The sequence below is a fragment of the Corvus moneduloides genome, chromosome 13, assembly GCF_009650955.1.
Source record: "Corvus moneduloides isolate bCorMon1 chromosome 13, bCorMon1.pri, whole genome shotgun sequence".
In the NCBI taxonomy this organism is placed as follows: domain Eukaryota; kingdom Metazoa; phylum Chordata; class Aves; order Passeriformes; family Corvidae; genus Corvus; species Corvus moneduloides.
The window spans coordinates 11,824,763-11,848,537 of NC_045488.1; the positions used below are offsets into that span (position 1 = coordinate 11,824,763).

Sequence of the window (23,775 nt, forward strand, 5' to 3'; positions counted from 1 at the left end):
CCTTCACCATTGGCATTTGGGCATTTTTAAACTTGTTTCATGTTCCACAGCAAGTGAAGTCATCATTCTCCTGAGGCAGTGGTCAGAGTGTGCTGTGTGGGCAGTTAAAGCTCCAGGTGACAGAGCACAGCTCAGCTGAAAGTTCTTTAAGTGCCACTCGCTTTGTTTTGGACACACTCGATGTCAGAGTGGGAGTATTCGAGGTTAGAAATCTTGCTATTGTAAGGCTGATTATTTTGGATCCAATTTTCCCCTTGGCTCTGAGGAGGTCCTAAAGTCCCCTCGATCCTTCCCCCTGGAGCTAGCTAAAAGCTCTGGAGCCAGAAATGTTTTAAAGTGATGAAATGGAGACCTCGATTCTTCCTGGTAGTTGCTTATTGTATTGGTGGTCATGGGATTTGGTAGAACTTCCACCAAAACACAGCAGGAATCCACATGAATGTTCATTATCATTAATTCATAGGATTAATTAATTCAACTGCCCAGAGAAGCTGTGGCTGTCCTATCCCCAGAAGTGTTCAAGGTATCCCAGGTCCAAGGGCTTGGAGCAACCTGGGATAGTGGACACTATGGAATAAAAACTGCCCATGGGAGTTTTTAGATGTTCTGCAGCAGTGAGATTTTTGGAGCTGGTTTTAAACTCTTAGTGAAATACCTGAAACACAGTGGGTCACTTTGGCAGTTTGCAAAGTGTGTTTGTTCATTTTCTAGGACTTGAATTGACTCGCAGAAAGGATGAACAAATGATTTGAGAAGCAGGATAATTGAACCAAAACGAGCCAGGCGCGATGGTTCTTCTGAAATCACAGCAAACTGTGCCTGATGGGTTTTGTTGAGAAATGATCTTATGGGGCTGCTAATGGCATCGGGGCTGGGATTATTTTTTAATGGCAGAATTAGTGAGGAGCACTGTGTGCATGGGAAACATGCCTGCCAGAACCTTTATTTTTTACCATGTGGTGACTTACAGTGAGCTCTGATCCAGCTCCAAATAAGACACGCTCATTTAAGCAACAATCCTAATTGGAGCAGCATCTCCCACCATGACAAGATTCCTGCTCCTGGCCCAAAGATGGGGATAGACTCGTTGGTAATGGAGTTCCTCCTGCCACAGCCGGCAATAAAGGCAGGCTGCTGTTATTTGGGAGCTGAGAGCCATTTAATATTCCAGCACTCGGCTGAGTTTGTCTCCAACTCCGGGAAATGCTGCATGGGAAGCGCTGAGCGGCGCAGATGATTCCCGTTGGGAAGGACACGCGTCGCTTGCTGTGTGTGCAGCCTTTCCAGAGCGCTCCCACAAGAAGGAGAATGGAGTGGGGCTGGAAGCAGGAGCCTGGCTTGGAAGATGTCCTGGATGTGGCCCTGTGTTTCGTGGTAGCGCAGCCAAAGAATTTGCCATGGAACAGGGTTGTGCTTCCCAAGCAATGGGTGCAGTTTCAAACAATTCGTAAAAGTTTTTGTCGTCGGAATCTGTTCCAGATACACAAAAAGATTAGAAATAGAAATTGGAAATGCAAACCCCAGAGCCCCAGGAGCGCCTGAGGGAGCTGGGAGGGGGGCTCAGCCTGGAGAAAAGGAGGCTCAGGGGAACCTTCTGGTTCTGCACAACTCCCTGACAGGAGGGGGCAGCCGGGGGGGTCGGGCTCTGCTCCCAGGGAACAGGGACAGGAGGAGAGGGAACGGCCTCAGGCTGTGCCAGGGGAGGGCCAGGTTGGATAATGGGAAAAATTTCCTCATGGAAAGGGTTGTGAAGCATTGGAACAGGCTGCCCAAGGCAGTGGTGGAGTCACCATCCCTGGAAATGTTCCAAAAAGTGTGGATGCGGCACCTGGGGGCAGGGTTCAGTGGTGAACCTGGAAGCGCTGGGTTGGCAGTTGGACTCGATGGTCTTGAAGATCTTTTCCAACTTCAACAATTCCATGATTCTATGACTGGAGAAATACAGGTCACCCAGTTTCACTTGGTGTGTTAACTCCGAAATGAAATATTGTAAGTAGAATCCATAGGTTTTTAACATTCTCACTGCTTGGGGTCTCACAGTCTCCCGTGATATTTTCTCTTGAGCTGACAGAAGAAATCTTACCCGTTCCTTGTTCAGATCCCTCCAGATCTCCAGCAATTAAATGGGCCACTTAAATGTTCTCCTGGCTGATATCTGCAAGGGTCACTCAATGAATCAAATTCCACTTCCAAATTCCAAGTACTGTAGCACTGAGTATAATTCTGCATTTGCCTTTTAATGCATTAGAAATTCTCAGTGTAATAAGAGGTAAATGAGACAGGTCTCCATTTCCAGGTTGGTAACTGGTGGATTACTGCACCTCTGCAGAAAAATATGGGATTAGGTTTTTCAAGAAAATGAGAGCTCTGATTGTAGCATTTTTTGCATCCCTTGCAGAGGGTTGAGAAGTGATGTTATTTGCAAAGCTCTTCTGAGCTGTAGGTATTTATTTCCCTGGTATCTTGTATTATGTGGGAAATCACTGTTTAGAATCATTTTAGGTTGGAAAACACCTCTAAAATCATCAAATCCAACCATTTAGTTGCTTCCTCAGCTATATTCCAGCTGCAGAATTCCTGAAACCTTCTAAAAATGTCATTTTTCCTGATCTCTGCTCAGCTCAGCATTCCTTGGGTGGTTGCAGCTTGGGTACAAAGATCCCAAAAGCCCAGACCCTGGAGCTTTGTGTTTTTCAGCATTTCAGCTTCCCGTCCTTTGAATCCCGTGGGATTTGGCTTTAGAGGTGGCTGCTCTGCATCTGGAGAAGGCTGGATGGACAGAAAGCTGGAATGCATCCAGTAGAGTCCTATGAATTTTCCTTAAGCTCTCCAGGGCTATTTTGTTTAACCTCTGTGTAGTTGGAGTGTCCCTTCTAGGAAAGCAATTCCTGCCAGCCCCCGGAGCAGTTCGGTCACCAGCTCTGTAGTTAAACATCAGCTCTGCTTTCCAACCTTTTCTTCTTCATCACCCGAGATAAATGAATTTTGGTTTCAAAGGTGCCATAGTTTGTAATCTCACTGTGATTGTGATTTAGGTGTTGCTTTTGGTTTATTTGGTTTTTGTTGTATTGAATTGGGGAGGAAAAGAACTCAATTTTTGCCTTTAAATTATTTTATTATTCCAATTCCATCAGAAGCTTGGGGAGGGAAGAGTTCCAAGAGCAAATCCCGGTTTGTACAAACAGGAGGCAGCATTGCAAAACCTGCCTGTTTTAACAAGTCAGGCAGAAATTGAGAAGAAAAATTAATTAGTTGTCCTCATGAATCCTTACCCTGATAGCTTCATGAGTAAGTAGAGAGAAGCTTTCCATGAGTTTCTTGAGCATTTCTGTTAAGTGCCCCCACAGAGATACTCGGTCTCACAAGACTGCAGTTTAATCTAGCTCAAGGACTTTCCAAACTCCACAAATCAAAGACCTCTTTTTTTTTTTTGTCTCCTTTTAAATCTGTACTCCAGGAACATTTAAGAGCATCACTTAATGCTGGTGGGGTGTTAACGCTGAGCTGTGAAGCATTTCAGTGTCAATATGTTTTCAGATTTTCCCATGGAAAAAAATTAACTTGCACTTAATACATTTTTCTGGATAGTTGTTGCTATTATCTTTTTTTTTTTTTTTTATGTGGTTAAATAGATCCCTCTACTTATTGGAATAGCCTTTAAAATTCCCGGGATGTTCAGCTTGATCAAATAACATGAGAGGTGTTTCCTCTCAAGCCCTGAATTCCTTCACCTTATGAATCCACACTGCATTTTGCTCTTGCTATAAATGCAGTAAAAAACTCCAAAAGGCTCAGAATGAAACAAGATTTAATTTCTTTTTCTTTAGGAATTTCTCTTTACATTCTCAGGTGTTGATTTAAATGGGTGAAACCTGAAAATTTCTGGAGTTTTGTAGATTTCCATAGGTTATGCACTTGTGTGTGTGTGTGTGTGTGTGCACGCCCAAACCTACAATAATTTAAGGTATAGTTTTATGGAGACAGAAATTGTGACCTTACCAGTGTATGAGATTCAGAGACTTATATAGGAACAAGGTAAAACCACAGGTAGGAATTGCTGAATAATTACCTTTAGACCAACCTGAGCAAGAACCTTCCCAGGAGGACAAGCTCATTTAATGGTTCCTAAAACTCAATCTTGTGGATGTCAATGGTCATGCTTGATTATTTGCAGCAGTGTTTTATGAAAAAGCAATAAAAATGCATCGGGAGGGTACAGAGGAGGAAGGGGAACAACAAATGGGTTGAGTTTTTCGCCGGGTCCCCTCGGTGTGCGCAGGTAGGGGCTGGTGTCACGCGGCGCTGCCTCGGCTCGCTGAGATGTGTGGCTGTGTGTGTGTCTGCCCAAACCTGCCGTGCTCTGCTGCCTGATGAGCGACAGGAGACCAGCCAGGAGAGGGAGAAATTCTTGGTTTGTTTGAGAGAAAAAGCAATTACAGTTCTGGTGGAAGGATTAACCTGTTTTTGCAGGCCCTTCGGAGAGCCCCGCTAAAAGGCACAGAGCCTGGCGAGGGGAGGAAGTGCCATGTCCCACACTCTGGATTATTCCTGTTCTTAATCCCTTCTTTCCTCCCTTCTTCTTGGCTCTAAAAAATATCCCCCGGTAGCAAATCCTACAGCCAAATAATCCCAATATCTGCTGGGTTATTTACCCAGGAGCACCCACACGCGTTCCTTACAGAGGGAGGCTCCTGATATTCCCAGGAAATTGAGGAGCAGCGCTGTTGGGAGACGAGCTGGTCCTCACGAGGTTTGAGGTGTTAAGGTAGGCTGTGTTTTGGGGATGAAAAGCTGATCCTCACGAGGCTTGAGGTGTTAAGGTAGGCTCAGTGTTTTGGGGATGAAACGCTGGCCTTTCGACCCTGGTTCTGTCCAGCTCGAGCTCTGGAAATAAACGAGTTTCCTGTGCCGCTCCAATCCCAGAACACAAAACTTCATACCAAGATGCCCCCACAGATAATTTGTCACATTTGGCACCTGCTACTAAGAAAAGAGCAAGAAGTGACCCGGTGCAGAGATGTAATCATCCTTCACCTTCCTGCCCGGGGTGGGAGCCGAACGGGAACAATCCAGGAATTCTTTCAAGTCTGGGCCTCAGAGCCACCTCCAGCCACTGCTGGCTTCTGCCAACTTGTTACTTGTCAGAAATCCCCTGCATTAGGGTTCTTCAGGCCTTTTGAAGTAGATTGGCTGGAAAGGCAGAAATAGATTTTTTTGTTGTTGTTTTATATATATATTGTTTTAGGAATGCTGTGAAGAAAGTTGTCTTGTAAGAGTAAATTGAAAGTCAGACTTGGATTTTATTTTTATACAGAGAGTGGGTTTTTTAGGAATATTGTGGAAGAAAGTTGTCTGGAAGGAGTAGATCCAAAGTGGGAAATGGATTTTATTTTTATATGTATATGTGTATATATATATATATATATAAGTTTTTTAGGAATGCTGTGGAAGAAAGTTGTCCTTGTAGGAGCAAATCTGAATTTGTACAATACTGTCATTCACTGCTCTCATTGTAGCCAAAGACCATTCATTTAAGAGTTGGACTTGGTGATCCTTGTGGTTCCCTCCAGCTCAGAATATTCTGGGAACTACAGTGCATTTATTACCTGTAATTGCACCTGGCAGCATCTAAAACTTGTTTCTCTAAAAAAAAAAAAAGAAATTTATAAAATCACGGTTTGGCCACAAAGTGCAGTGCAGCTACCATAGAAAAGTAAATATATTTTTGAAAGCTTTAATATAAGAGAAACTGGAGTGCATAAAAATTGTTTAATCCTAGAGGTTTTGAGGGCTGAGGTGATAAGGCAGAAACACTTTTCAAAGCACAGGCATTATTTATGAAATGCTGCCATTTCAGCATCCGTGGAGGAGTTAGAACAGGAGAGAGTGCCCAGAGGAGATGCTCATTGCACAGGCAGGGAGCGCTGGGGGAGCCCAGAGCAGAGAGGAGCTGAGGTTTGGTTTGCTGGGTTCTGGTAACTTCCCTCCTGTGGCCATGGAGCCACAGGACCATGGCAGCTCCTTCTGCACAAGCGGAGCTGAGGGGAAAGAACGGGGAAATTTAACCCTTCCCAGAGAGGGAGTTCACAGAGCAGCAGGAATAAAACCTGTTTGGTTTTGGGATTCCACTGGGAATTCCAGCCTCTGTTGCTACCAAGTTCTTGTAGGACGTGCTGGTAGCAGTTGTCCATTGTTCCATCCATGGGGCTGGCCCCAAGGGAGAAGGAACATGGATTGGATCCCAAGTTTTCCATCGCCATCCTGATGGCATCACTCAAACTTTTTTTCCTCTTGCCTTTCCCTCGCTCAGTGTGCACAGTTGGGCTGGTTTGGAGAGATCAGAGGCTGCTCTTGTCTCCTCCTGCAGCAGATCCCCGTTATGGGAATGTTGCTTGGATGCTCAGGGAAAGCTGTCTTTCCTGGTTTTCCAGTTAGAGAAGCTGTGGGATTTCTCCTTCAGGAAGGCTGTGATAAATCTCAGGCTTTCAGTTGTTCTGAGAAAATGTTTCACTCTCAAGAAATTGTGTGTTGGGGTAAGACCCCTGACGGTATGGAAAGCCTGGGGGTTTTTGGTGCTTGTTGCCAGTCAGGAATGACTCCCAAATTCCATTGACATAGGAGTTTCCAAAAAAATAAGCAACTCCAAGCTGTATCTGTTGAATTTTCCTCTTGAGGTTATCCATGTAAACCTCCAAACTGGACAGGAAAGGGAGGAAAGTGCCTTATCCATGTTCATTTGTGGATTTGCTGGACATTGTTTACTTCTTGAGCCTCAGTAGCATCTCTGTCACTGCTCTGCTTAGGAGGAGCAAACAAAGCAGGAGACATTCCAAATAATCCGTTTGAGGAGTAAGCGAGGATAATGCCAGGATCTGTAATTCAAGCTCATATTGCAAAGGTTCCAAAGGATTGGCTTCTGGACACACTCTTAGGTGGTCCTTTCTCCCTTTGTTCAGACCTGTGAGGGCAAAAAAGGAAGCTACAGATTCTAATGTTATTGCTGCCTTCAAAAGAGAGGGATTTGGGAGGGATTGTTCCGTGTTCTCATTCCCAGGTCTTCATTTAGATAATGGGACTTCCCCTGACTGCAGGGAAGTCAATAAGGTTTATACCAGAACCCTGGCACTCTATAAATTAAATATTAGGAGCAGTGTTTGAAGTTTAAAGCCCTCCCTTCTCCTCCAGCTCAGATTTTCTGCCGCTGTGCTTTTGTCTTTCTGCCTGAGCACCTTGCTGACAAGTGCTAATAACAAAATGCCAAGAGAGGGTCCAGTCGGAGTTACCACACATTAAACATTCTGAACTTGTCCTTTTGCTCATAGATTGTGCATAATTAATAATTAAACGGTTTCAGTTGTAATGGGTTGACCTCCCTGAACTGTTCATTATTCACAAGGCAAAGGCATCACTCAAACTTTTTTTCCTCTTGCCCTTCCCTCGCTCAGTGTGCACAGTTGGGCTGGTTTAGAGAAATCAGAGGCTGCTCTTGTCTTCTCCTGCGGCAGATCCCAGTTATGGAAATGTTGCTTGGATGCTCAGGGAAGCAGCCAGTCCTGGGAATAATGGTCCATGGATCCTCACAACCCTTTGTGTCTTTACTGCCATTTTAGCATCATCACCAGTATCGAGGTCTTTATGACAGTGGTCAAAAGCTGTGGCAGTTAATGAAAAGGAAACAACCATTTCCCAGTCAAAATTGAAAATATGTGTTCCTCACTCCTTTAAAATCTTGGTTTTCTACTTTCCTTCTATTGTGTCATTTCATTTTGTAGGTGGGGAAAATAAGGCAGATTACCAGGGTGCAGCAAATGTGACCATATTGCATCACACAGTGTAGCTTTTCTTTATTTCCTTATATTCCCATCTTCTTGAGTGTCAGACAACATCTGGGAAACCTCAGGATACAAAACAGGCAGTATCTGCACATCCTGGTACTTGAGCAGCCTGCTCTAGTGGAAGGTGTCCTCAAGATTCAACCTTGATTTCCTTGAGCCTCCCAAAAGGCTTTCTGTTTTTCAGGCAAATATCCGATAAATTTGTGTCCACAGTCTAAAATCCTCTGGATGACTCTTAAAGCTTCCATCCTGATGCCTGCTGTGTGTTCAGCTCTACCCTTCCACACAAAATCTCTTCTTCAGCTCCTGAGAGCAAACCAGCCCAGGCATGGCCATGGCCAGCAGGTCTGGATGGGGTTGAAATACCTGAACTGAACAGAAAAATATGCCCCCAAAAATGAAACAAAAAAATAGGATTTAACATTTACTTCCATCTAGGTGAAATTTTGTTAGGCAGGAGCCCCCTGTCCCCTGGCTGTGCTGCAGGACAGGAGCCGCATAGTCCAGGGTTTTATGCTGATGTTGGAGCAACTTCTCCCCTTGCCTGGATGAGCCCAGAGGGTTTGGAATAACCAGAGTGGGATGCTGGTGGCTTCAGAGCAGCTCATCAGCTTCTCCTCCCCTCTCATAATGAGGTTTCTCTCGATTATGGGTTCGTCATCTCTTGTGAATGCAGAAATTATCACCTCCCAAATGAGTGTGAAGTGCTAGATGCCCATCCTGATCCCGCAGCGTGGACTGAGCCGAGCTGGCAGCCCCTTGGAGGGATGTTTGGGTTGCAACCAGCTCCTCACTTGCAGTTTAGTTAAAATAAACAGCAGGGGTAGATTGCTGGGCAGAGCCAGCTCCCCAGGGAATGGTCTCCCATGGATTCTGTGGCCGGAGCATTTCCTACCTGTCCCTTTTTGGGTCCATCCCAGTGGCTTTAGGGAGAAGCTCAGGAGGGCTCTGCTGGGCAGGAGGGAAGGATGGGGAGAGGCCAATCCTGCTGGGCTCTGTCTGAGCAAGGTTGGCATTTTCCTCTGCGTTTTCTCTATTAATACAGATAATTTTCATGGGCAGTGCTTTGAAGTGGAGAAAGTTTAATTGTGCTGCTGGTTTCCTTGTGTTCCCTCCACTCCCCAGCAGAAACCTTGCCTAGATTGCTGTCATTCCTAAGTTTGGAAACAATAACCTCTCGCTCGCCCGGCCCGAGTTCAAAGAGAATTTGGCCACGTTCTATCAAACACTCCTTGTATTTAATAGAAGTCTTTGAAAATTGTCAAGCAATTTTGGCTTCTCCTTTTACTCTTCAGTTACTTTTGATTTAATTGTATTTTCCAGCAGTTTCCAATTGTTTGAATTGGAAACAAAGCCTTAATAAGAGTTCTAGTTAATTTTCTGTCTTGTAATTACCGATCTCATTTTTCTGATAATTGGCCACAGCAATTATATGTATATTTACTAATCACATAGGAGGCTCTGCAGTCGTGTCTATCTGCCACCATTGATAATGGCACACACATTGCAGAGGTGCTTTTATCATCTTCTTTTTTCCACTACATCAAAGCTATTTCCCCGTTCTCCATAATGAATACATGCATGCATTTGACACAGTTGTGTGCTAGAGAAATTGTTTGGCTCCCACCAAATGCTGCACGCTCCGAGTTTCTTGCCTGCAGCGCTGGAAGGTTGTATGTAATGATATATTGCTCATCCAAATGGCCAAAGCACTCCAAAGCACAGTGAGATTAAAATAAGTCATTCCTTTGTTAATTTAAATAGGTGCATGTATCATACTTTGCAGGGTACTTTGTGGAGGGATGTCAGGGAGGAAAAAAGACGCCGAAAGGTATTTTTAATAGCAAATGAGAATAGATGAGAATGGAGTCATTTGCAGCTGCGTGTTTTATGTGGCTCTCTTGTTCCAACTGTAGGTCTAATGAGATGACACTGTTAAAGTACTCTGCAGTGTAATTTCATTACATCCTGAGCTGTTACACTATAAACACAGTGGAGCTCTCCGTCATTCTTGGAAAAACTCCTAAATTCGCAAAGCCCTTCTTTGCAAATGGTGATGTTGTTTGTTCCCTGTTCCTAATCTTTTTTTTTTTTTTCACTCGTGTTCTTCTCCTTTTTTTTTCTTTCGTAAATACTGGCTGGTTGTTTTGTTGTTTTCTACTACTAGCCTGGTAAATCCTGCTCTTTTTTTTGTTGGGGTTTTTTTTTGGCTTTTTTTTTTTTTTTTTTGGTTTTTAAAAATTCTTTTTGCCTTTTAAATCTTGAACAGACAGCATATGAGGACAGCCTGGAAAATGAATAAGTGTAAATAAACATGAGTGTAAATAAATAGCGAATGCAGTGAAAGAAACAAAGGTCAACACAAGAATAATTTCACAGCTCTTTGTTAATTACAAGACCATTTGTGTGTTACTTAAATAATCATTAATTTCTCATTTACACTTTCCCTACCTTCCTTTTTACCCTGTGGCTATCATTGTCCTTTTTTCACCTCCCCTCAGTGTCTTTCCACATGTTTTTACCCATTGTGTAATACTCATTAGTTGAAATTCAGTGTTTTATAACACATTCTCTGAAGAATTTGTACCTTTCTCCCTCAAATTCTGCGTGTGAAAAGGGGGCTTTGTCGCTTCCCTGGGGTTATTATTCCTTGGGGTTTTGGGGGGGCGGTTTTGGTGTGTGTGTGTGTTTGTTTTGTTTTGCTGTTATTTTGCTCTCCTCCTCAAAAAAAATGGTCTTCCCTGCTCCTGACTCCGCTCCTTGTCTCGCTGCAATCCCAGGAATCGCCGGTGCTTCCAGCCGGGGAGTTCTCGGAGCCATTTGTGCACTTCATCACTCAATGGTGAGCTGGGTTTGCAAACGTGCCATGCCCTGGATGTAAATGATCCATGCCATTAACTCCAAGCTCCCCGAGACCTTATGGCTTTGCCTGCATCCTTTCCCAGAGAGCAGGGACTCGGGGGCCTTGGGCAGATGGGGCAGCAAAGCTGAGCAAACTGTTTAAATTATGTAAACGTTATTTACACAAAGGGTCGTAAAAGTACTTACAAGGGTTGGGGGTTTTGGGGTTGGTTTTTTTTCCTCTGTTTTAATAAACCTCGGTGCTGAGACTTTAAGAATTCATCTCAGGGGGGAGTCTGCAAAAGTCATGTGTATAATATCATTATTTAGGGGGGGGGTAAATATTTCTTATAAAATTGCCTCGATGTTTAGGAAGGCAAGAGGCCTTGATGAATTCATTGGCTTCTCAGTAAGTAATTTTTACTGAGAGTCGTGGTTTAAAACACACCACTGGGTATATTTGCTGTCCTTAAAACGGAATAGTTCATTGGAAACCTTTTAAATTAAAGGAGAATTGGGGAGAGGAGGAGGTTGTAGAATAAAGAATACGGTTCTTGAGTGAGTAGAGGATACAAATCTGGAGGGTGAGAGATCCTAAAGAAGCAAAGCAAAGGGAAAAATCTCTTTTTAACTGTCACACACCTCCCCAAAAACCAAATCATTTAAAAAGGGGAGGCATTTATGCACAGCAGAAGAAATAAGCTTGAATTCTGTAAAAATAAGTAGTGTTGGAGGGAGAAACATCCCCTCTTGCAGGGCTGGGTGCTCAGCTGAGTTAAATCAGATGGAGCCACCTGAGTGGGAGCTGTGGCTGGGTGGGAGCAGGAATCCAGGGATGTGCCCTTCTCCAGGGATGTGCCTTCCCCCAAGCCCTCAGCCCCACACGGAGCTATAGGTTGGGCTTTGCACATTTTGGGGTTTTCTGCCTCATACCAGGGCCACTGCAGCAAAAGTGACCCCATAAAACTGAATTTTGAACAGATCATACAGGAGAAAGTATCTCTGAGGCCTGCCATAGTCTGTAACAAATACGGACACAAAAAGCAGCCTGATGATCGGTTAATTAAAGTAACTAAATAATTAAAGTTTGTGTAACAGAGGCCTCAGTTTTCAGTGGGTTCAGCTTACAAAGACCAGGGGTATTTGGAGGATTCTGCAGCACAACCCTGGGTGTGGAGCTCCAGGCTTTTATCCGCCCCAAAATATCGATGACAGACTGGTTTAAAAAAAGGAACGGAGGCAGAGGGGGGGATAACCTGTGTTAAAATCTCCACAGATGTCAACCTGCAGCAGAAGTGATGGTGGCTAACAGCCTTGTGTTCCCTGGGGATGCAGCTACTTTGGACTGTCAGATTAGAACTGCTGCCTCAGACAGTTTGTGGGACTTGATTATTTGAGGGGCTTGGAGTTATTTGTAGGGGAAGGTAAATTGTGTCCTTAATATCTCCAATTTCCAGCACGGCTCATTTGGTGTTTTATATCCAGTGTTACATCAGCTTTCCGGTGGGGGGAATTACTGCTTAAAAAAAAAAAAAAAGCAAATGAGGAGCAACTATATCTTATTTAAGCAATCAATTTGGAATAACCATGAGAGATGTCAAGTGAACAGCATCCCAGACTTTATGCCAGTCACTCCATAAAGCCTGGCTGTTTGGATGTAATCCAATTAGTCAGTAGGCAGCTCCTGATGGTCACCTCTGTGCCACGTTATTGTGTTCCCTCATGCAGCTAAGCACGGCCTCCACGAGCTAATTGCACCTGTTGCATGGAAAACTAGGACTGTTTGGATGAGAAACATGATCTTACAAACAGGTTAATGCTGTGTAATGAACTATCACCCTGCAGGGTAATGGAAATAAATGGGGGGAAATGAAGGTAGGAACCCCAGGGTATTGCGTGTGCTCCCGAAGCTGTTCAGCAGTGGAGTTGGATTTCCCACCTGTTTGGGTAATTCCTTGTGTTGAGCTGTGTCATAATCCCCAGAAAAATGGGAATCAGCTCTCTCTGCCTCCTGAGCTGGCTGGTTTTTAGGGACCTCTGTATTTACACACTGTCCATGGTTACAAACAGTGTGGAGCCCTACATCCCATAAGGGAAGGCTGGGAGGGAGGAAAAACCCATTAATGTTTTGGTTACTGTTAGGAACCCTGTTTCCCATCAGCACCTGATAAAGTTAAGAAATACACTGAATTTCTTCGCTCTGTGATAAAAGAGATAAAATCCAATTCAATATTTAAACATGGAAAATAAATGAGCAGTTATTTTGATACGAACATTTTGTTTTATGACACAGCATGAAGAAGCAGCCAAAGGAAAGGCCAGCACCTGAAGATTTAATGGTAAGTGAAACCTCAGTTTGGATTTGTCAGTGAATATTTTTTGGTCATTTACATAGAAATGTATCTATTTTTTCCTGCATTTTTCAGTGTGCTCAGTATATTTCTGCCTAAACTCTTTCTGCTTGTGCAGCAATTCCATATTTGCACAGGCACCCAAACCAGAGGTGCAATTGTGATTCTACTGAAGCTGGTGGGTATTTTGCTGTTACCTCCACTTGTGATTTGGGGAGTTAATACAGAATTTTCACAGCCAGTATCGAGTTTCAATCAAAACCGTTTTGATGCTTGGTACACATTTTCTTCCAGTTTGTATGTCCAGGGATTACAGCTTAATGTAGGTCACTCCTTGTCAGCATTTGCCAGCCTCAACCTTCCCAAATGTGAAGACTGAGAACAGAGGATGTGGTTAAAATATGTATTTTAATGAAATGCAGGAGCCACTGTCTTCACTGATGTTGGTGTAAAATTAAATCAGATTGGCTGCAGAAGAATGAGAGAATATTTGGCCATGGTGTGTCCATGGAAGGGTTCTCAGGGCTGGTATCTGAGCTGGGAGCCCCCTTCTTTTGCTGGCAATTGTTTTTTTTTCAATTATTACCTATTGCTATTTGCAGCAATTTATATGGAGTCATAATCCCCTCTGACTCATCTGTCTCTGATTTTCAAATGTTTCCTTACTGTCCTTTAAGCGCTGTTGGCTGTAACTCGAAAGCTTATCTAAAATCATCATCATTTATTTACTGCAGAATATATAGAGATAATTGGAATATAGGAATAATTGTAATGGATTTTAACAAGATCAAGACACTGGTGCATCCTCTCATTTCTTGCTTCCACGCTGGGAGCTGCAAGGAGAATAAACAAGTGTTTGTACTGCAGCAGTTCTCTAGTTAAAGGCTAATCTCTGATGGTGCCCAGGGGCAGGTATCTCACAACCCAGACTAGTCTCAGCTGAGGTCCTGGTTAGGGAAGTATTTAACTGTGAATCTCATTTTAAGGATACTAACTTCACTAGACCTGCATTTGAAGTTGGGCACCTGCTTAAACACCTTGCTGAAATGAGGCCTTAAAGTTTAGGAGAGCCCCTCCACTTTGGGGTGTCTCATACCAAAGGCTTGCACTGCCTGATTTTTGTCTTTTTTATTAACTTTTGATGGCTGGAAAATTCTTGCAGTTAGTCACATCTGAGAAAACTTGGAACAGGTTCTAGAGATGTAGACACATTTACCTTGTGCACTATTCCGCCATGGCTGGATGGCTCAGCTATTAAAACAATGGAATAGGGTTTCATAAAACCTCTATCTGTTTGTAAATGCACATTCTGGTGATGCAATAGGCCTGCCACTTATAAATAAAACATCTGCAGATCACACAGCCCCCCATAAGTGTGTGTGGATGTTTGTAAGCAATAACACCACTCCAGGGTGCAGAGCCATAAAAATGAGGCCAAAGGGTGAGTGCCTGCAGTACCAGGGAAGTGCACAGATTTATCTTTACAACTACATGCCCTGGAGTGTGCTAGTCCCCTTTAAAGGAAGTGTTTTGTAAAATTATTTGGAAATTCCAACACCCTTAGAAAAAAAAAATAAATAAAAAACAAGCATTTCTACTTTTTAAACAATTTAATGCATTTTCCCCCCTCCCTTCTATTCAGTTAGAAATGAACTTGCAACAACAACAAGTAGTAAAACAGGAGCTGCTCTCCAGTCAAACCCTTTATATTTTTGCTCTTCCCCAGTCTTGTATTATTTGTAAAATTAATATGAAAATATACATTAGAATTATGTGCTATATGTGATATACACAGCATATCTGTGCCTAAATATGTGTGTAGAAATTAACATAATTGCTGGAAAATGGGGCCAAAAAAACCCCAAACTTTAAATATCACAGGATCACAGGATTATTGAAGTTGGGAAAGCCCTCCAAGGTCATTGAGTCCATTTTATCCCCACCTTGTCACAACCAGAGCAGAACACTGAGTGCTACATTCCTTGAACACAAATATCGTGTGAGTTCTACAATTTCTCACCACTGTATCCTTCTAATTCCATGTCGTCCGTTCCTGAAATTGCCGTGTGGTTCTGGTGGACGTAAGGAATGGATAGAGGCATGTAAATACTGGTGGATCTAAGGAATGCCCAGAGTGATGCAGTGAAACCCTGAATCTTCAAGGTCACCTTATCACTGATTGGAACTAGAGCAGGATTTCACCTTGTTCATTGAGTTTTGGGGTTTTTGTTTTATTTAAAAGCACCATGCCAGCAATGATGGGAGGTGTCACACACAACCATCCTCACCCTCAGACAAACCAGAGCATCATCTTCCTCCCCTACCGACACCTACCATACTGGAAGTCACTATTTTGTAACCAGTCCAGGATAATTAAAGACAGAAAGCAAAACGAAGGGAGCAGAAGATCAATCTTCCTCCTCTGCTGATAACCAGTGGGTTGTTAAATGCACGTGAGGAGCTGACTAACAACACCTGAAGTGCCGGATTGGCACCTCTGCTGGAGTCCCGGGGCTGCAGCAGAGATGGATTCTCCCTGTCTATCCTGCAAGAAGCTCCTGTTTTATAAAACCCAAAATGCCCATTTTGTCAGGAAATAGGGCCGAAGCCAAGGCTGGATGAAATTCCTGTTTAAAGTCAGGCTTTTCTTTACCATAGATATCCATGTGCAGGTGAACACTGAATTTCTGTCACAGTTGGCGTGGACCAGGTTTCCATATTTATTTATTATTTATTTACTCACTGCCCTTTCTTCCATGTAGCCATCCCCAAACAAGATATCCCATTGGCTTTTCTGGACGTACATAATCAAATTAAGTGACTTGTTCCACAGGAGTGAAATAAGGAATTTCACCAAGTAATGAGAAAATTGTCCATCCAGGGAAAGGAGCAACCTTAGAATTTACCAGTGGTCATTCTAAACTTGCTCTAAAATGCTGCTCTTTTATCTCCAGTTTGTTCCTGCTTAAGAGAAAGGCAGAGAGTCAATTAAATTGAATATACTCCAGTATTATCACAGGGAAGACTGCACAGCATATTCCTCTCTGCCTCTCCTCTCCCTTTCTAGCATGAAAATCTCAACAATTCTTCTGTATAAAGAGATTTTTTCCCCTTTGCACTTGTGTTTTTTGCCAGAAACACGGAGTTTTCTGGCATCCCAGGCCTGGCTCCCAGGGCAGTGCATGTTTAGGAGTTGTGGTGTGGCAGTCCAGGGAAGGTTTAAACTCCTGCCCAGAGTGCCCAGAGTCCAGGGAAGCACCCTGAGGCTGGGCTGGCTCCCGGGCTGTGGATGTGACTGTATTTACGGTACTTTCCCGAAGCTTTCCATTCTAAGCTCTATTTAATGGAATCTATGCATAGTAAGTAATCAGGTCAGAGAGAAGCAACATCCCCTGTTTGAGATCAATCGCTGGCTAATACTTTATCTAGGCCACTTTATTATCTCATGCTGATTCCATTCCCATTCTCCTCCTCCTTTGTAGCGTGCACTTCAGCTGTGGTAAAAGTACGGCTCGCATACATATTAAAAACATATACCCATTCTATCTGTATGTAAATGTGGGAGACACAGCTGGATATTGCAGGAGTTTGATTTACTAATAGTTATTATCTGTTCTAGCTGTTCAGAGGCAAAGAGAGTTGCAGAAAACAAGCTAGCGCAGAAATTGCCTTTATGATATCACTACCCTGCTTTGGTAATTGTTTAAAATCTCTTTAGCTGCAAGCTTGGCCTTTTCTTCAGCAGATTGTTGGTGCTTTTTGGAATTGCTGGAGTCTCTGGGTGAGGTTTTTTTTGTTAGTGCAGCATTGAACTCTTCCGTGCTACATCTGGCTGTTGAAACGAAAGGCGTTTACGTGAAGCAATTGTATTGGAAACACCGCAAGTCGGGAATAGAGCAGTTATTCCCTTATGCTTTCCTGTGGAGGCATCAAAACACAGTCTTTAGGATGCTGCTGGATTTCTCAAGGAAAGATCGGGCAGAGGGTCCAGTCACCTCCTGCACTCGATCACTTTTGCACAGATGTAATGATTTTTGTTCAAGTTGTCCAATTTCAAACACAACCACGAGCTTTCTCCTTTTAAAAATTCAAATTCCTGATGCTTCTGATGTTGGTGTTTTATTAATTTAGAAGGTTGTGTGATAAATTGTACATCATTTGTGTCAAAGCCACTGACGTGCTGGAAAACATGTTCTCCTTTGGTATTTTATTTATTTTAATGCCTAATGCAGTTTTGAAATTTCCCATTCCTATGCATCCAGCAATCCCTCTCTCCATTCCAGGAATGGCTCTAGACCGGGCACCCTGATTTTATTGGCTATGATGGGGGTTTTTCCCAGATAAACAGTAGTTTGTGTATTTAAATGTTTTAAGACATGGATCAAGATGTTAGAGACTCTCAAAAATGGGTGTTGGCTGGCTCTTCCCACATCTCCAACAACTACAGGAAATTAATGTGAAGCTTTTAAGTAGCTGCATTTTAAGTAGCTGTATTTTATGAAGCTTTGTTTTAGAGGGTCTGGACAGCAGCGAAACATATTTGCAGTTCGTTGTGTTAAACCCCTGCTTTCAGCTCTCAGGAAACACTTTTATGGTTTAAACAAACAAATGGAGGATCAGCATAATCCTGCCTGGATTTTCATCTAAACCTCCCGAATAAAGCCAATAAAACACTGGTGCTTAGGTTTGTCAGTAAAAGGGCTTTCCCCCAGCAGCGTTGGAGCAGTGACATCACTGAGTAGCCAGGCTGGGTTTTGGATGGTGCTGATTTTGGGAGAGACCAGAGGGCTCTCTGCACTTTGTTTTTCACAATCACACCCCAGAGATCTTGTGGGATGAGCTTTAGAGGTCCATGGTTGTTGTCTGCACCTATGCAGATGTTTGGGCATCGTTGCTGATCACAGGGAGCCAAGAATTTTCCCTCTTTGGCCACTTTTTTTATCCTGAGCTGGTGCAGGATGTCCCATCAGGGATGATTTGTCCAGCATAAAATTGTCTGTGCTTGGGCCTGTGATGAATGGCTTTGTTTGCAAATGTTCATACTCTCCTCTGTCACAGCGATCCCAGTCACTCACTCCATGACAAGGGGAAGTTCTGACAGACACCAAACACATGCAGATGGGAAGGAAGGAGCTCTCTCCAGGTTTCCCAAGGAAAAAAGTACAGAGCCAAGTATTCTAGCTGTTGTAAATACAGAATTGTTTAGGTTGGAAAAGGCTTTTTAGGATCATCCGGTTCAACCGTGAAATATATGTGATAAATAATAAACTGGATCTTCAATCTCTCAGTTCAGACATACAGTGGACAAGGAGTTCTGGATCAAATCCTGGACACACTGAAGGCAGTATCAAAATTTATATTGAGGCAAGGATTTCACACCAGGGCTCAGGATGCTCCTGTCACTGTGTGTTCATTATCTTCCGAGCTCAAGGTAGCTTAAGAGGAAAAATATGTGTTTCTTCAGGTGGCAACATTGCTCACTGAGCTGAAATTGGGAAAGGTGGGTCAGGGATATTTCCCCCTCTGTCTTGCAAAAAAAAAGGGGGGGGGAGGGGAGAAGCCATCTCTGTCCCTGTCCTTGGGGGTGTGAGCTGTTCTTCTTTGTCGCTTGAGAAATCAGCTCTCGAAATGGAGAAATACATTCTATCAGTGCCACTAACTCCGGCAATTACCCAAGAGGAAGATGGTGACAGGGTTAAGGGGTGAGCTCTGGGGTTTGAAGGCGTTACCTTCATTCCCTGCCTTCTGCACCCATTGCCATGGGATCACCCAATTCCTACAGCAAACAGGAACATCTGACTTCCCCTTTCTAACATGCCCTAGGGCTGCAAATATAGCAGCACTTCCCAGTGAAATGTGAAAAGGAGTAACTTGACTTGGCTCAAAGAGGTGTTGAAAACCTAAGGAAATTGGACAAAAACAAATTGGCAACAGCTTAGAGGGATACAGTTCATATTTTTTGGTTACTTGAGTCTCCTGGGCTTTGCAGTTTAATTTGAGCAAATGTTTCATTTGGCACTGCTGGTTGTTCAGTAGTTCTCCAGGCGCAGGGACAAATATTTACATCTCACTCATTTTGGTAGCAGAATTGCAAATCTTTCAATTACTGTATATTGAGAAGTTGTGCATGTGCCTTGTTGATATTTTATGTCAGCTGTCTTCCCTACGTATTTATTTTTTAAAAATATATAAAAATAAATCTGTTTGGAGTTCCAAAATAAGACCCATATCTTTAAATCCCAGAATATTGTCCTTTCTATTCATTCCAAATCCATCAAGGAATTTGCTCTAACAGGCAACTGTTGAAATCCATGTACGATTTTTATTTGTGTAATGAAATTGGTATTTTAAATGTATTCAGACACTCTGCATAGATTAAAATGGCTGGTGCTTGTGCAGTACCAGCTACTTGTGGGTCTCTAGTCCAATTAGCACCTCAGGACACTCCTGCAGTATTAAATAAGAGTAATAATTGCCTATGAATAAGCAGAGTATAAAGCCGGAGATAGAGATATGGCTTCTTAGTGACCTGTGTGCATTATGCCTCAAATCCCTTAATCAGATTTGTGCCGCTTGATTCTTCCATCCGCAGAAATTCAGCTGGAGGATCAGGGCCTAAAGTAGTAAAAAATCAATTAATACGACTTTCTAATTTGTGCAGTTGACACAAAAAAAAAAAAAAAAAAAAAAACGCATATAAATAGGGGACATTTTTCTCCTGAAGAGGGGCCGTGCTGAAAGATTTTTTAATTGGATTTTCATTGTGATTGACAGCGCTTGATTATGACAGTAACTTTATTTGGCTGGACTGTTAGAGTCCCCTTGTTCAGGGTGGGTTTTTTTCTTTTTTCCCCATCAAAGGCCTTTTTTCTCCGTGGCATTCCCGGCGGAGCGGCGGAGCCTGTGAAAGAGCCTTTTAGCACCTTTGTTGCCGCCATCCCTGGTGACGATTGGGCCCAGCTGGTCGCGGGTCGCAAAATGCGCCTCTCACAAAGAGAAATCTCCCTCGCCTCCATAATTTTAAGAGCCCCAGAAACCTGTTGAGGATTAGAAGTAGCTTTAGATGTGAAATGAGTGTTAAGTATTAGTAATCGGGAGATTAGGGCCCCGGGGACAACGGGAGATAAACAACCGCAATTAAGGCAAATCTGCCAGAGTAAACAAAATTGAGCAGAAACAGATGCCCTCGCCATTTTGGGGGATTGATTGGAGGGCACCGAGGAATCGATTTTTGTCTTGTTTACACTTCCAAACCCCGGTGATAAACTAGGAGGCTAAATATTTCATAGCGCCTGATTTTAGTTAATTTTTCTCGGCTCCTCACAGTGACCAGGCCCGGCCTCACTCAGCCTTCACAGGGAGCAGCTAATTGCCTATGAAGGGCCCCTGTGTTTAAATGGGCTTGACAGGAATTTAAATTTTGTTTCAATCAACCTCTGTGCTCACAGCCTGCTCCAGTTTCTAATTTTTAAATTAAACATGGGGTTTTTTATTTATTTATTTTTTAAGCCATGGCCTCCCCTCCAGAGCCGGCTGCTCGCGCTCCCACCCGGGGCAGCGCTCAGAACACGCAGCTTTAATCAGGCTGGAACACCAAAACACAGCCGTGGAAAAGTTCATTGTCCCATAAATGTGCATCTGCTTGCTCGGATTTGATGGGAGAGGTTGGGGGAAACACTCAGCTGGTGTAAATCGGGATGAGCATGTGCCTGCTGGGCTGGGGAGAGCCAGGTTTCCACCAGGGAAAGGCTCCCTGTTGGATTAAAATACAACTCTGAGAGTGGAAATGGTGTTCATGGCCTCAGTTGTTGTTCAGTGACCTTGGGAGAGATTCAAAGGAATTTCTATTTTTTTTCCCAATCCTACTAGTGGTGATATATTCTGCCTTCTCCGTGTTTTCAGCAGGGCTCTGTGCATTTATTCCAACATCATTTCATACCTGAGCTTTCTCTGCTCCTCAGATGAGGGGATTTGGCAGCGCATTCACCTCGATCATTTAATACTTTATTTAGTCCCTTTACAAAGCCTGGCAAACACAGGGATGTTGTTTTGCACTCCGTGCAGGCAGTATGTAGCCGTGGAATGCAGGATGATCGTAGTGGTACTTTTAAAAACAACTTGTTCATTTGCAGAAACTTCATCACAAAAATGCTAACGAAGTACGAGCTGTTTCGTTCTCCCGTTTTGCTTCCAGCCACATCATTTTCAGGGGTTTTTTTGCTTTTGTTAATTGTTGTTATTTGTGTGTGTGTATGCATACAGCATTTTCTTCTCCAAGGTTTGGGTGAAAAACATTTAGGAGATTGTTTCAGTTTACTTCAGCTTAGTAATTTGCTTAGCAATTTTTTTTTTTCTCAGTAGAAAAACTTGGGGAAAACAGTTGTTTTCTTCACCCTTCTCTCCCAGTCTAGGCGAACACTTAGTCCTCATTTGAAGGAAGTGCTGTAGGGAACATTCAGTCCTCATTTGAGGGAAATACTGTATCAGCTTTTAATTCCTGACGAGCTCCATTCGGTGTCACCGAGACCATTCCTGTGCTGGAGCTGAGGACACTTCTGCAGGTGCAGCTCCATCAGCATCAGAGTTCAGGTCAGGTGTGCCTTTCTGGTGTGAATCTCTGCTCTTTGCAAGCCCCCACTCTTTCATTCTCATCACAGACAGGTCTTGAAGCTCATGAATTGCATTGATTTCAAATGAAACCATTCCAGAAGATGTGCTCCAGGCACACACCTAATGAGCTCCAGCTACTAATGGGCACTGAGGCTGCAAACCAGACCAGAGCTGGGCAAAAGTCAAACCTCTTCCATCCCTAAAATGTTGCACCAACCGTTTCACTCGGCAGATCTGCTTCTGTTGTCGACAGCTTGCTAATGGTGACAGACTCTATCAGCCTTGGGCCACTCTCCCCATTCCTCTTCTACAGCTCTTCTTAACCTCAGCAGCACTTGCAGAAGTAAACTCCAATTAGATTTCGGTTGCTTTAGTTTGTTTTAAGAGTCATAACACAGAAACTGAAATACCTTAGCTGGGAGCTGGCTCGTTTTTAGCTGAGCAGCACGAGGAATGCCAAGGACAGTTATCGGTTTAACAACAAATATCAAAAGCAAAACTGCTGTGGAAAGAATGATCTGCAGATGGGCAAATAGATTCCTCTGTGCCACAGCCAAACCCTAAACTCTGTAGTAAATTTAAGACCAGTCTATAGCACAGGAGGGGAACAAATAGCAGACCCAGGGTCCTGCAGTAGGAGGGGTTGAGTAGTTTGAAGTCAGCTCCACCCTGTGGAGTGGAGCTGCTCCAGTTCCCACTGTTCTGACCTGAAAATTCCCTCTTGACCCTTTGTCTGGGGATGAGTTGCCAGCTTGGACACATCAGTCAAATGCACGAGGGGTCTCAGAGGTCTGGTTTGGGGTCACCAGCCATCCAAAGCTTGGAAAAACAATACTTTAATCATAACGAGGGATCTGGGTGGCTGTTTAAAAATGGAAGTTCAGGTGAGGTGTGTAGACAGTGGCTCTTCAGGTTAAGGTGTAGAGGTCTAAGTTAAGCTGTTCTTCCCCTTGGTCCATCCGCCAGGCCTGGGGACTGTTGTTATTTGAACAAATTGTGTAAATTGCAGAAGAGTTTTGGTGCCTCAATGAAACTAAACCAGCTGAAAATTGCTTGCAGTCAACTTTTTCATATAAAAATGAAAAATGCATTGGTGAAAGTCAGTCTAAAATAGATAAATAATAGGGGGAAAAGACCTACAGAAAGAATACTTCTCAAATTAAAAAAAATGGTAAGGAAGAAATATAACTGCAAGGCTTCACTGCTTAGTTGTGTTATCCATTTATCTTTGTTTTGTATCATCTTTTCACTGTCTTGCATATCATCAGAGGGATAAAATCATTAGTGTGCTAATCTGGGTAGCCATAGTTCTAAGGCTGACCTAGGCTAATCTGCCTTTGCAATTTCAAGAACTATGTTTGACTCCTCTGAAAGTAACCTTAAATTGTAGTCTTGTAAGAATTCCAGAGCTGTATCCTTCACTCCTTCTCCTAATGAGGTTATGACCAAATGCTCATTATAATTGCTTTAGACTCCTTTTAATTTTCAAGCTTATTAATCATAAGAAGAGTTATTTAAAATTGCATAAATTAATCTTAGATTAAAAGCCCATCAAAGCCTCGAAACAATTAAGAATAAGTAGGATTTCCCTGGGGCAGCAAGTTTTATTTTAATAGTGTAGTCAGGTGGATATCAGAACATTGAAGTATGGTAGTGATTAATGTATGCAAAATTTAAATGAGAGTTTTTAAATGGCAAATCTAAATCACATATTGACCTAACTGTAGGCTTTAACTGCATTGTCTGTCATATATTTAAACTGTTTAGTAATCAACATTTTAATTACAGTGTATGTTAGGGAGGCCACGCAACAAACAAAACTCCCCACTTCCCGACATTCCACGTGGAGCTGCTGAGCAGGCTGGGCTCTGCTCTCAGCTGTGAGAGTGAGGAGGGGGCAGAAACTTCCCGGAGAATAATCAGACTTGGTTTTCCTAATGGTTATGTTGTTGTTCCTGCGTCATCTCCCCCCAGAAAACGCCACTGGTCGATGCTGAGAGTGTCCAAGGTTGGACAGGGCTTGGAGCAGCCTGGGGTAGTGGGAGGTGTCCCTGCCCAGGGCAGGGGTGGGACTGGATGGGCTTTGAGGTCCTTCCAACCCAGGCCATTCCGTGATTCTGTGATTCCATGACTCCACC

At 43.3% G+C, this 23,775-nt stretch overlaps 1 protein-coding gene across 2 annotated transcripts in view; it reads left to right on the forward strand.

The window, feature by feature from the left end:
• The window catches only part of MAP2K5 (mitogen-activated protein kinase kinase 5), a 119,898-nt gene that overhangs the window by 89,977 nt on the left and 6,146 nt on the right, over positions 1-23,775 (forward strand). For both annotated transcript variants that reach the window (XM_032122633.1, XM_032122634.1), the window contains 2 exons: positions 10,616-10,677; positions 12,970-13,015. In XM_032122633.1, coding sequence (XP_031978524.1) covers positions 10,616-10,677; positions 12,970-13,015 — 108 coding nt within the window. The remainder of the gene's footprint in view (positions 1-10,615; positions 10,678-12,969; positions 13,016-23,775) is intronic.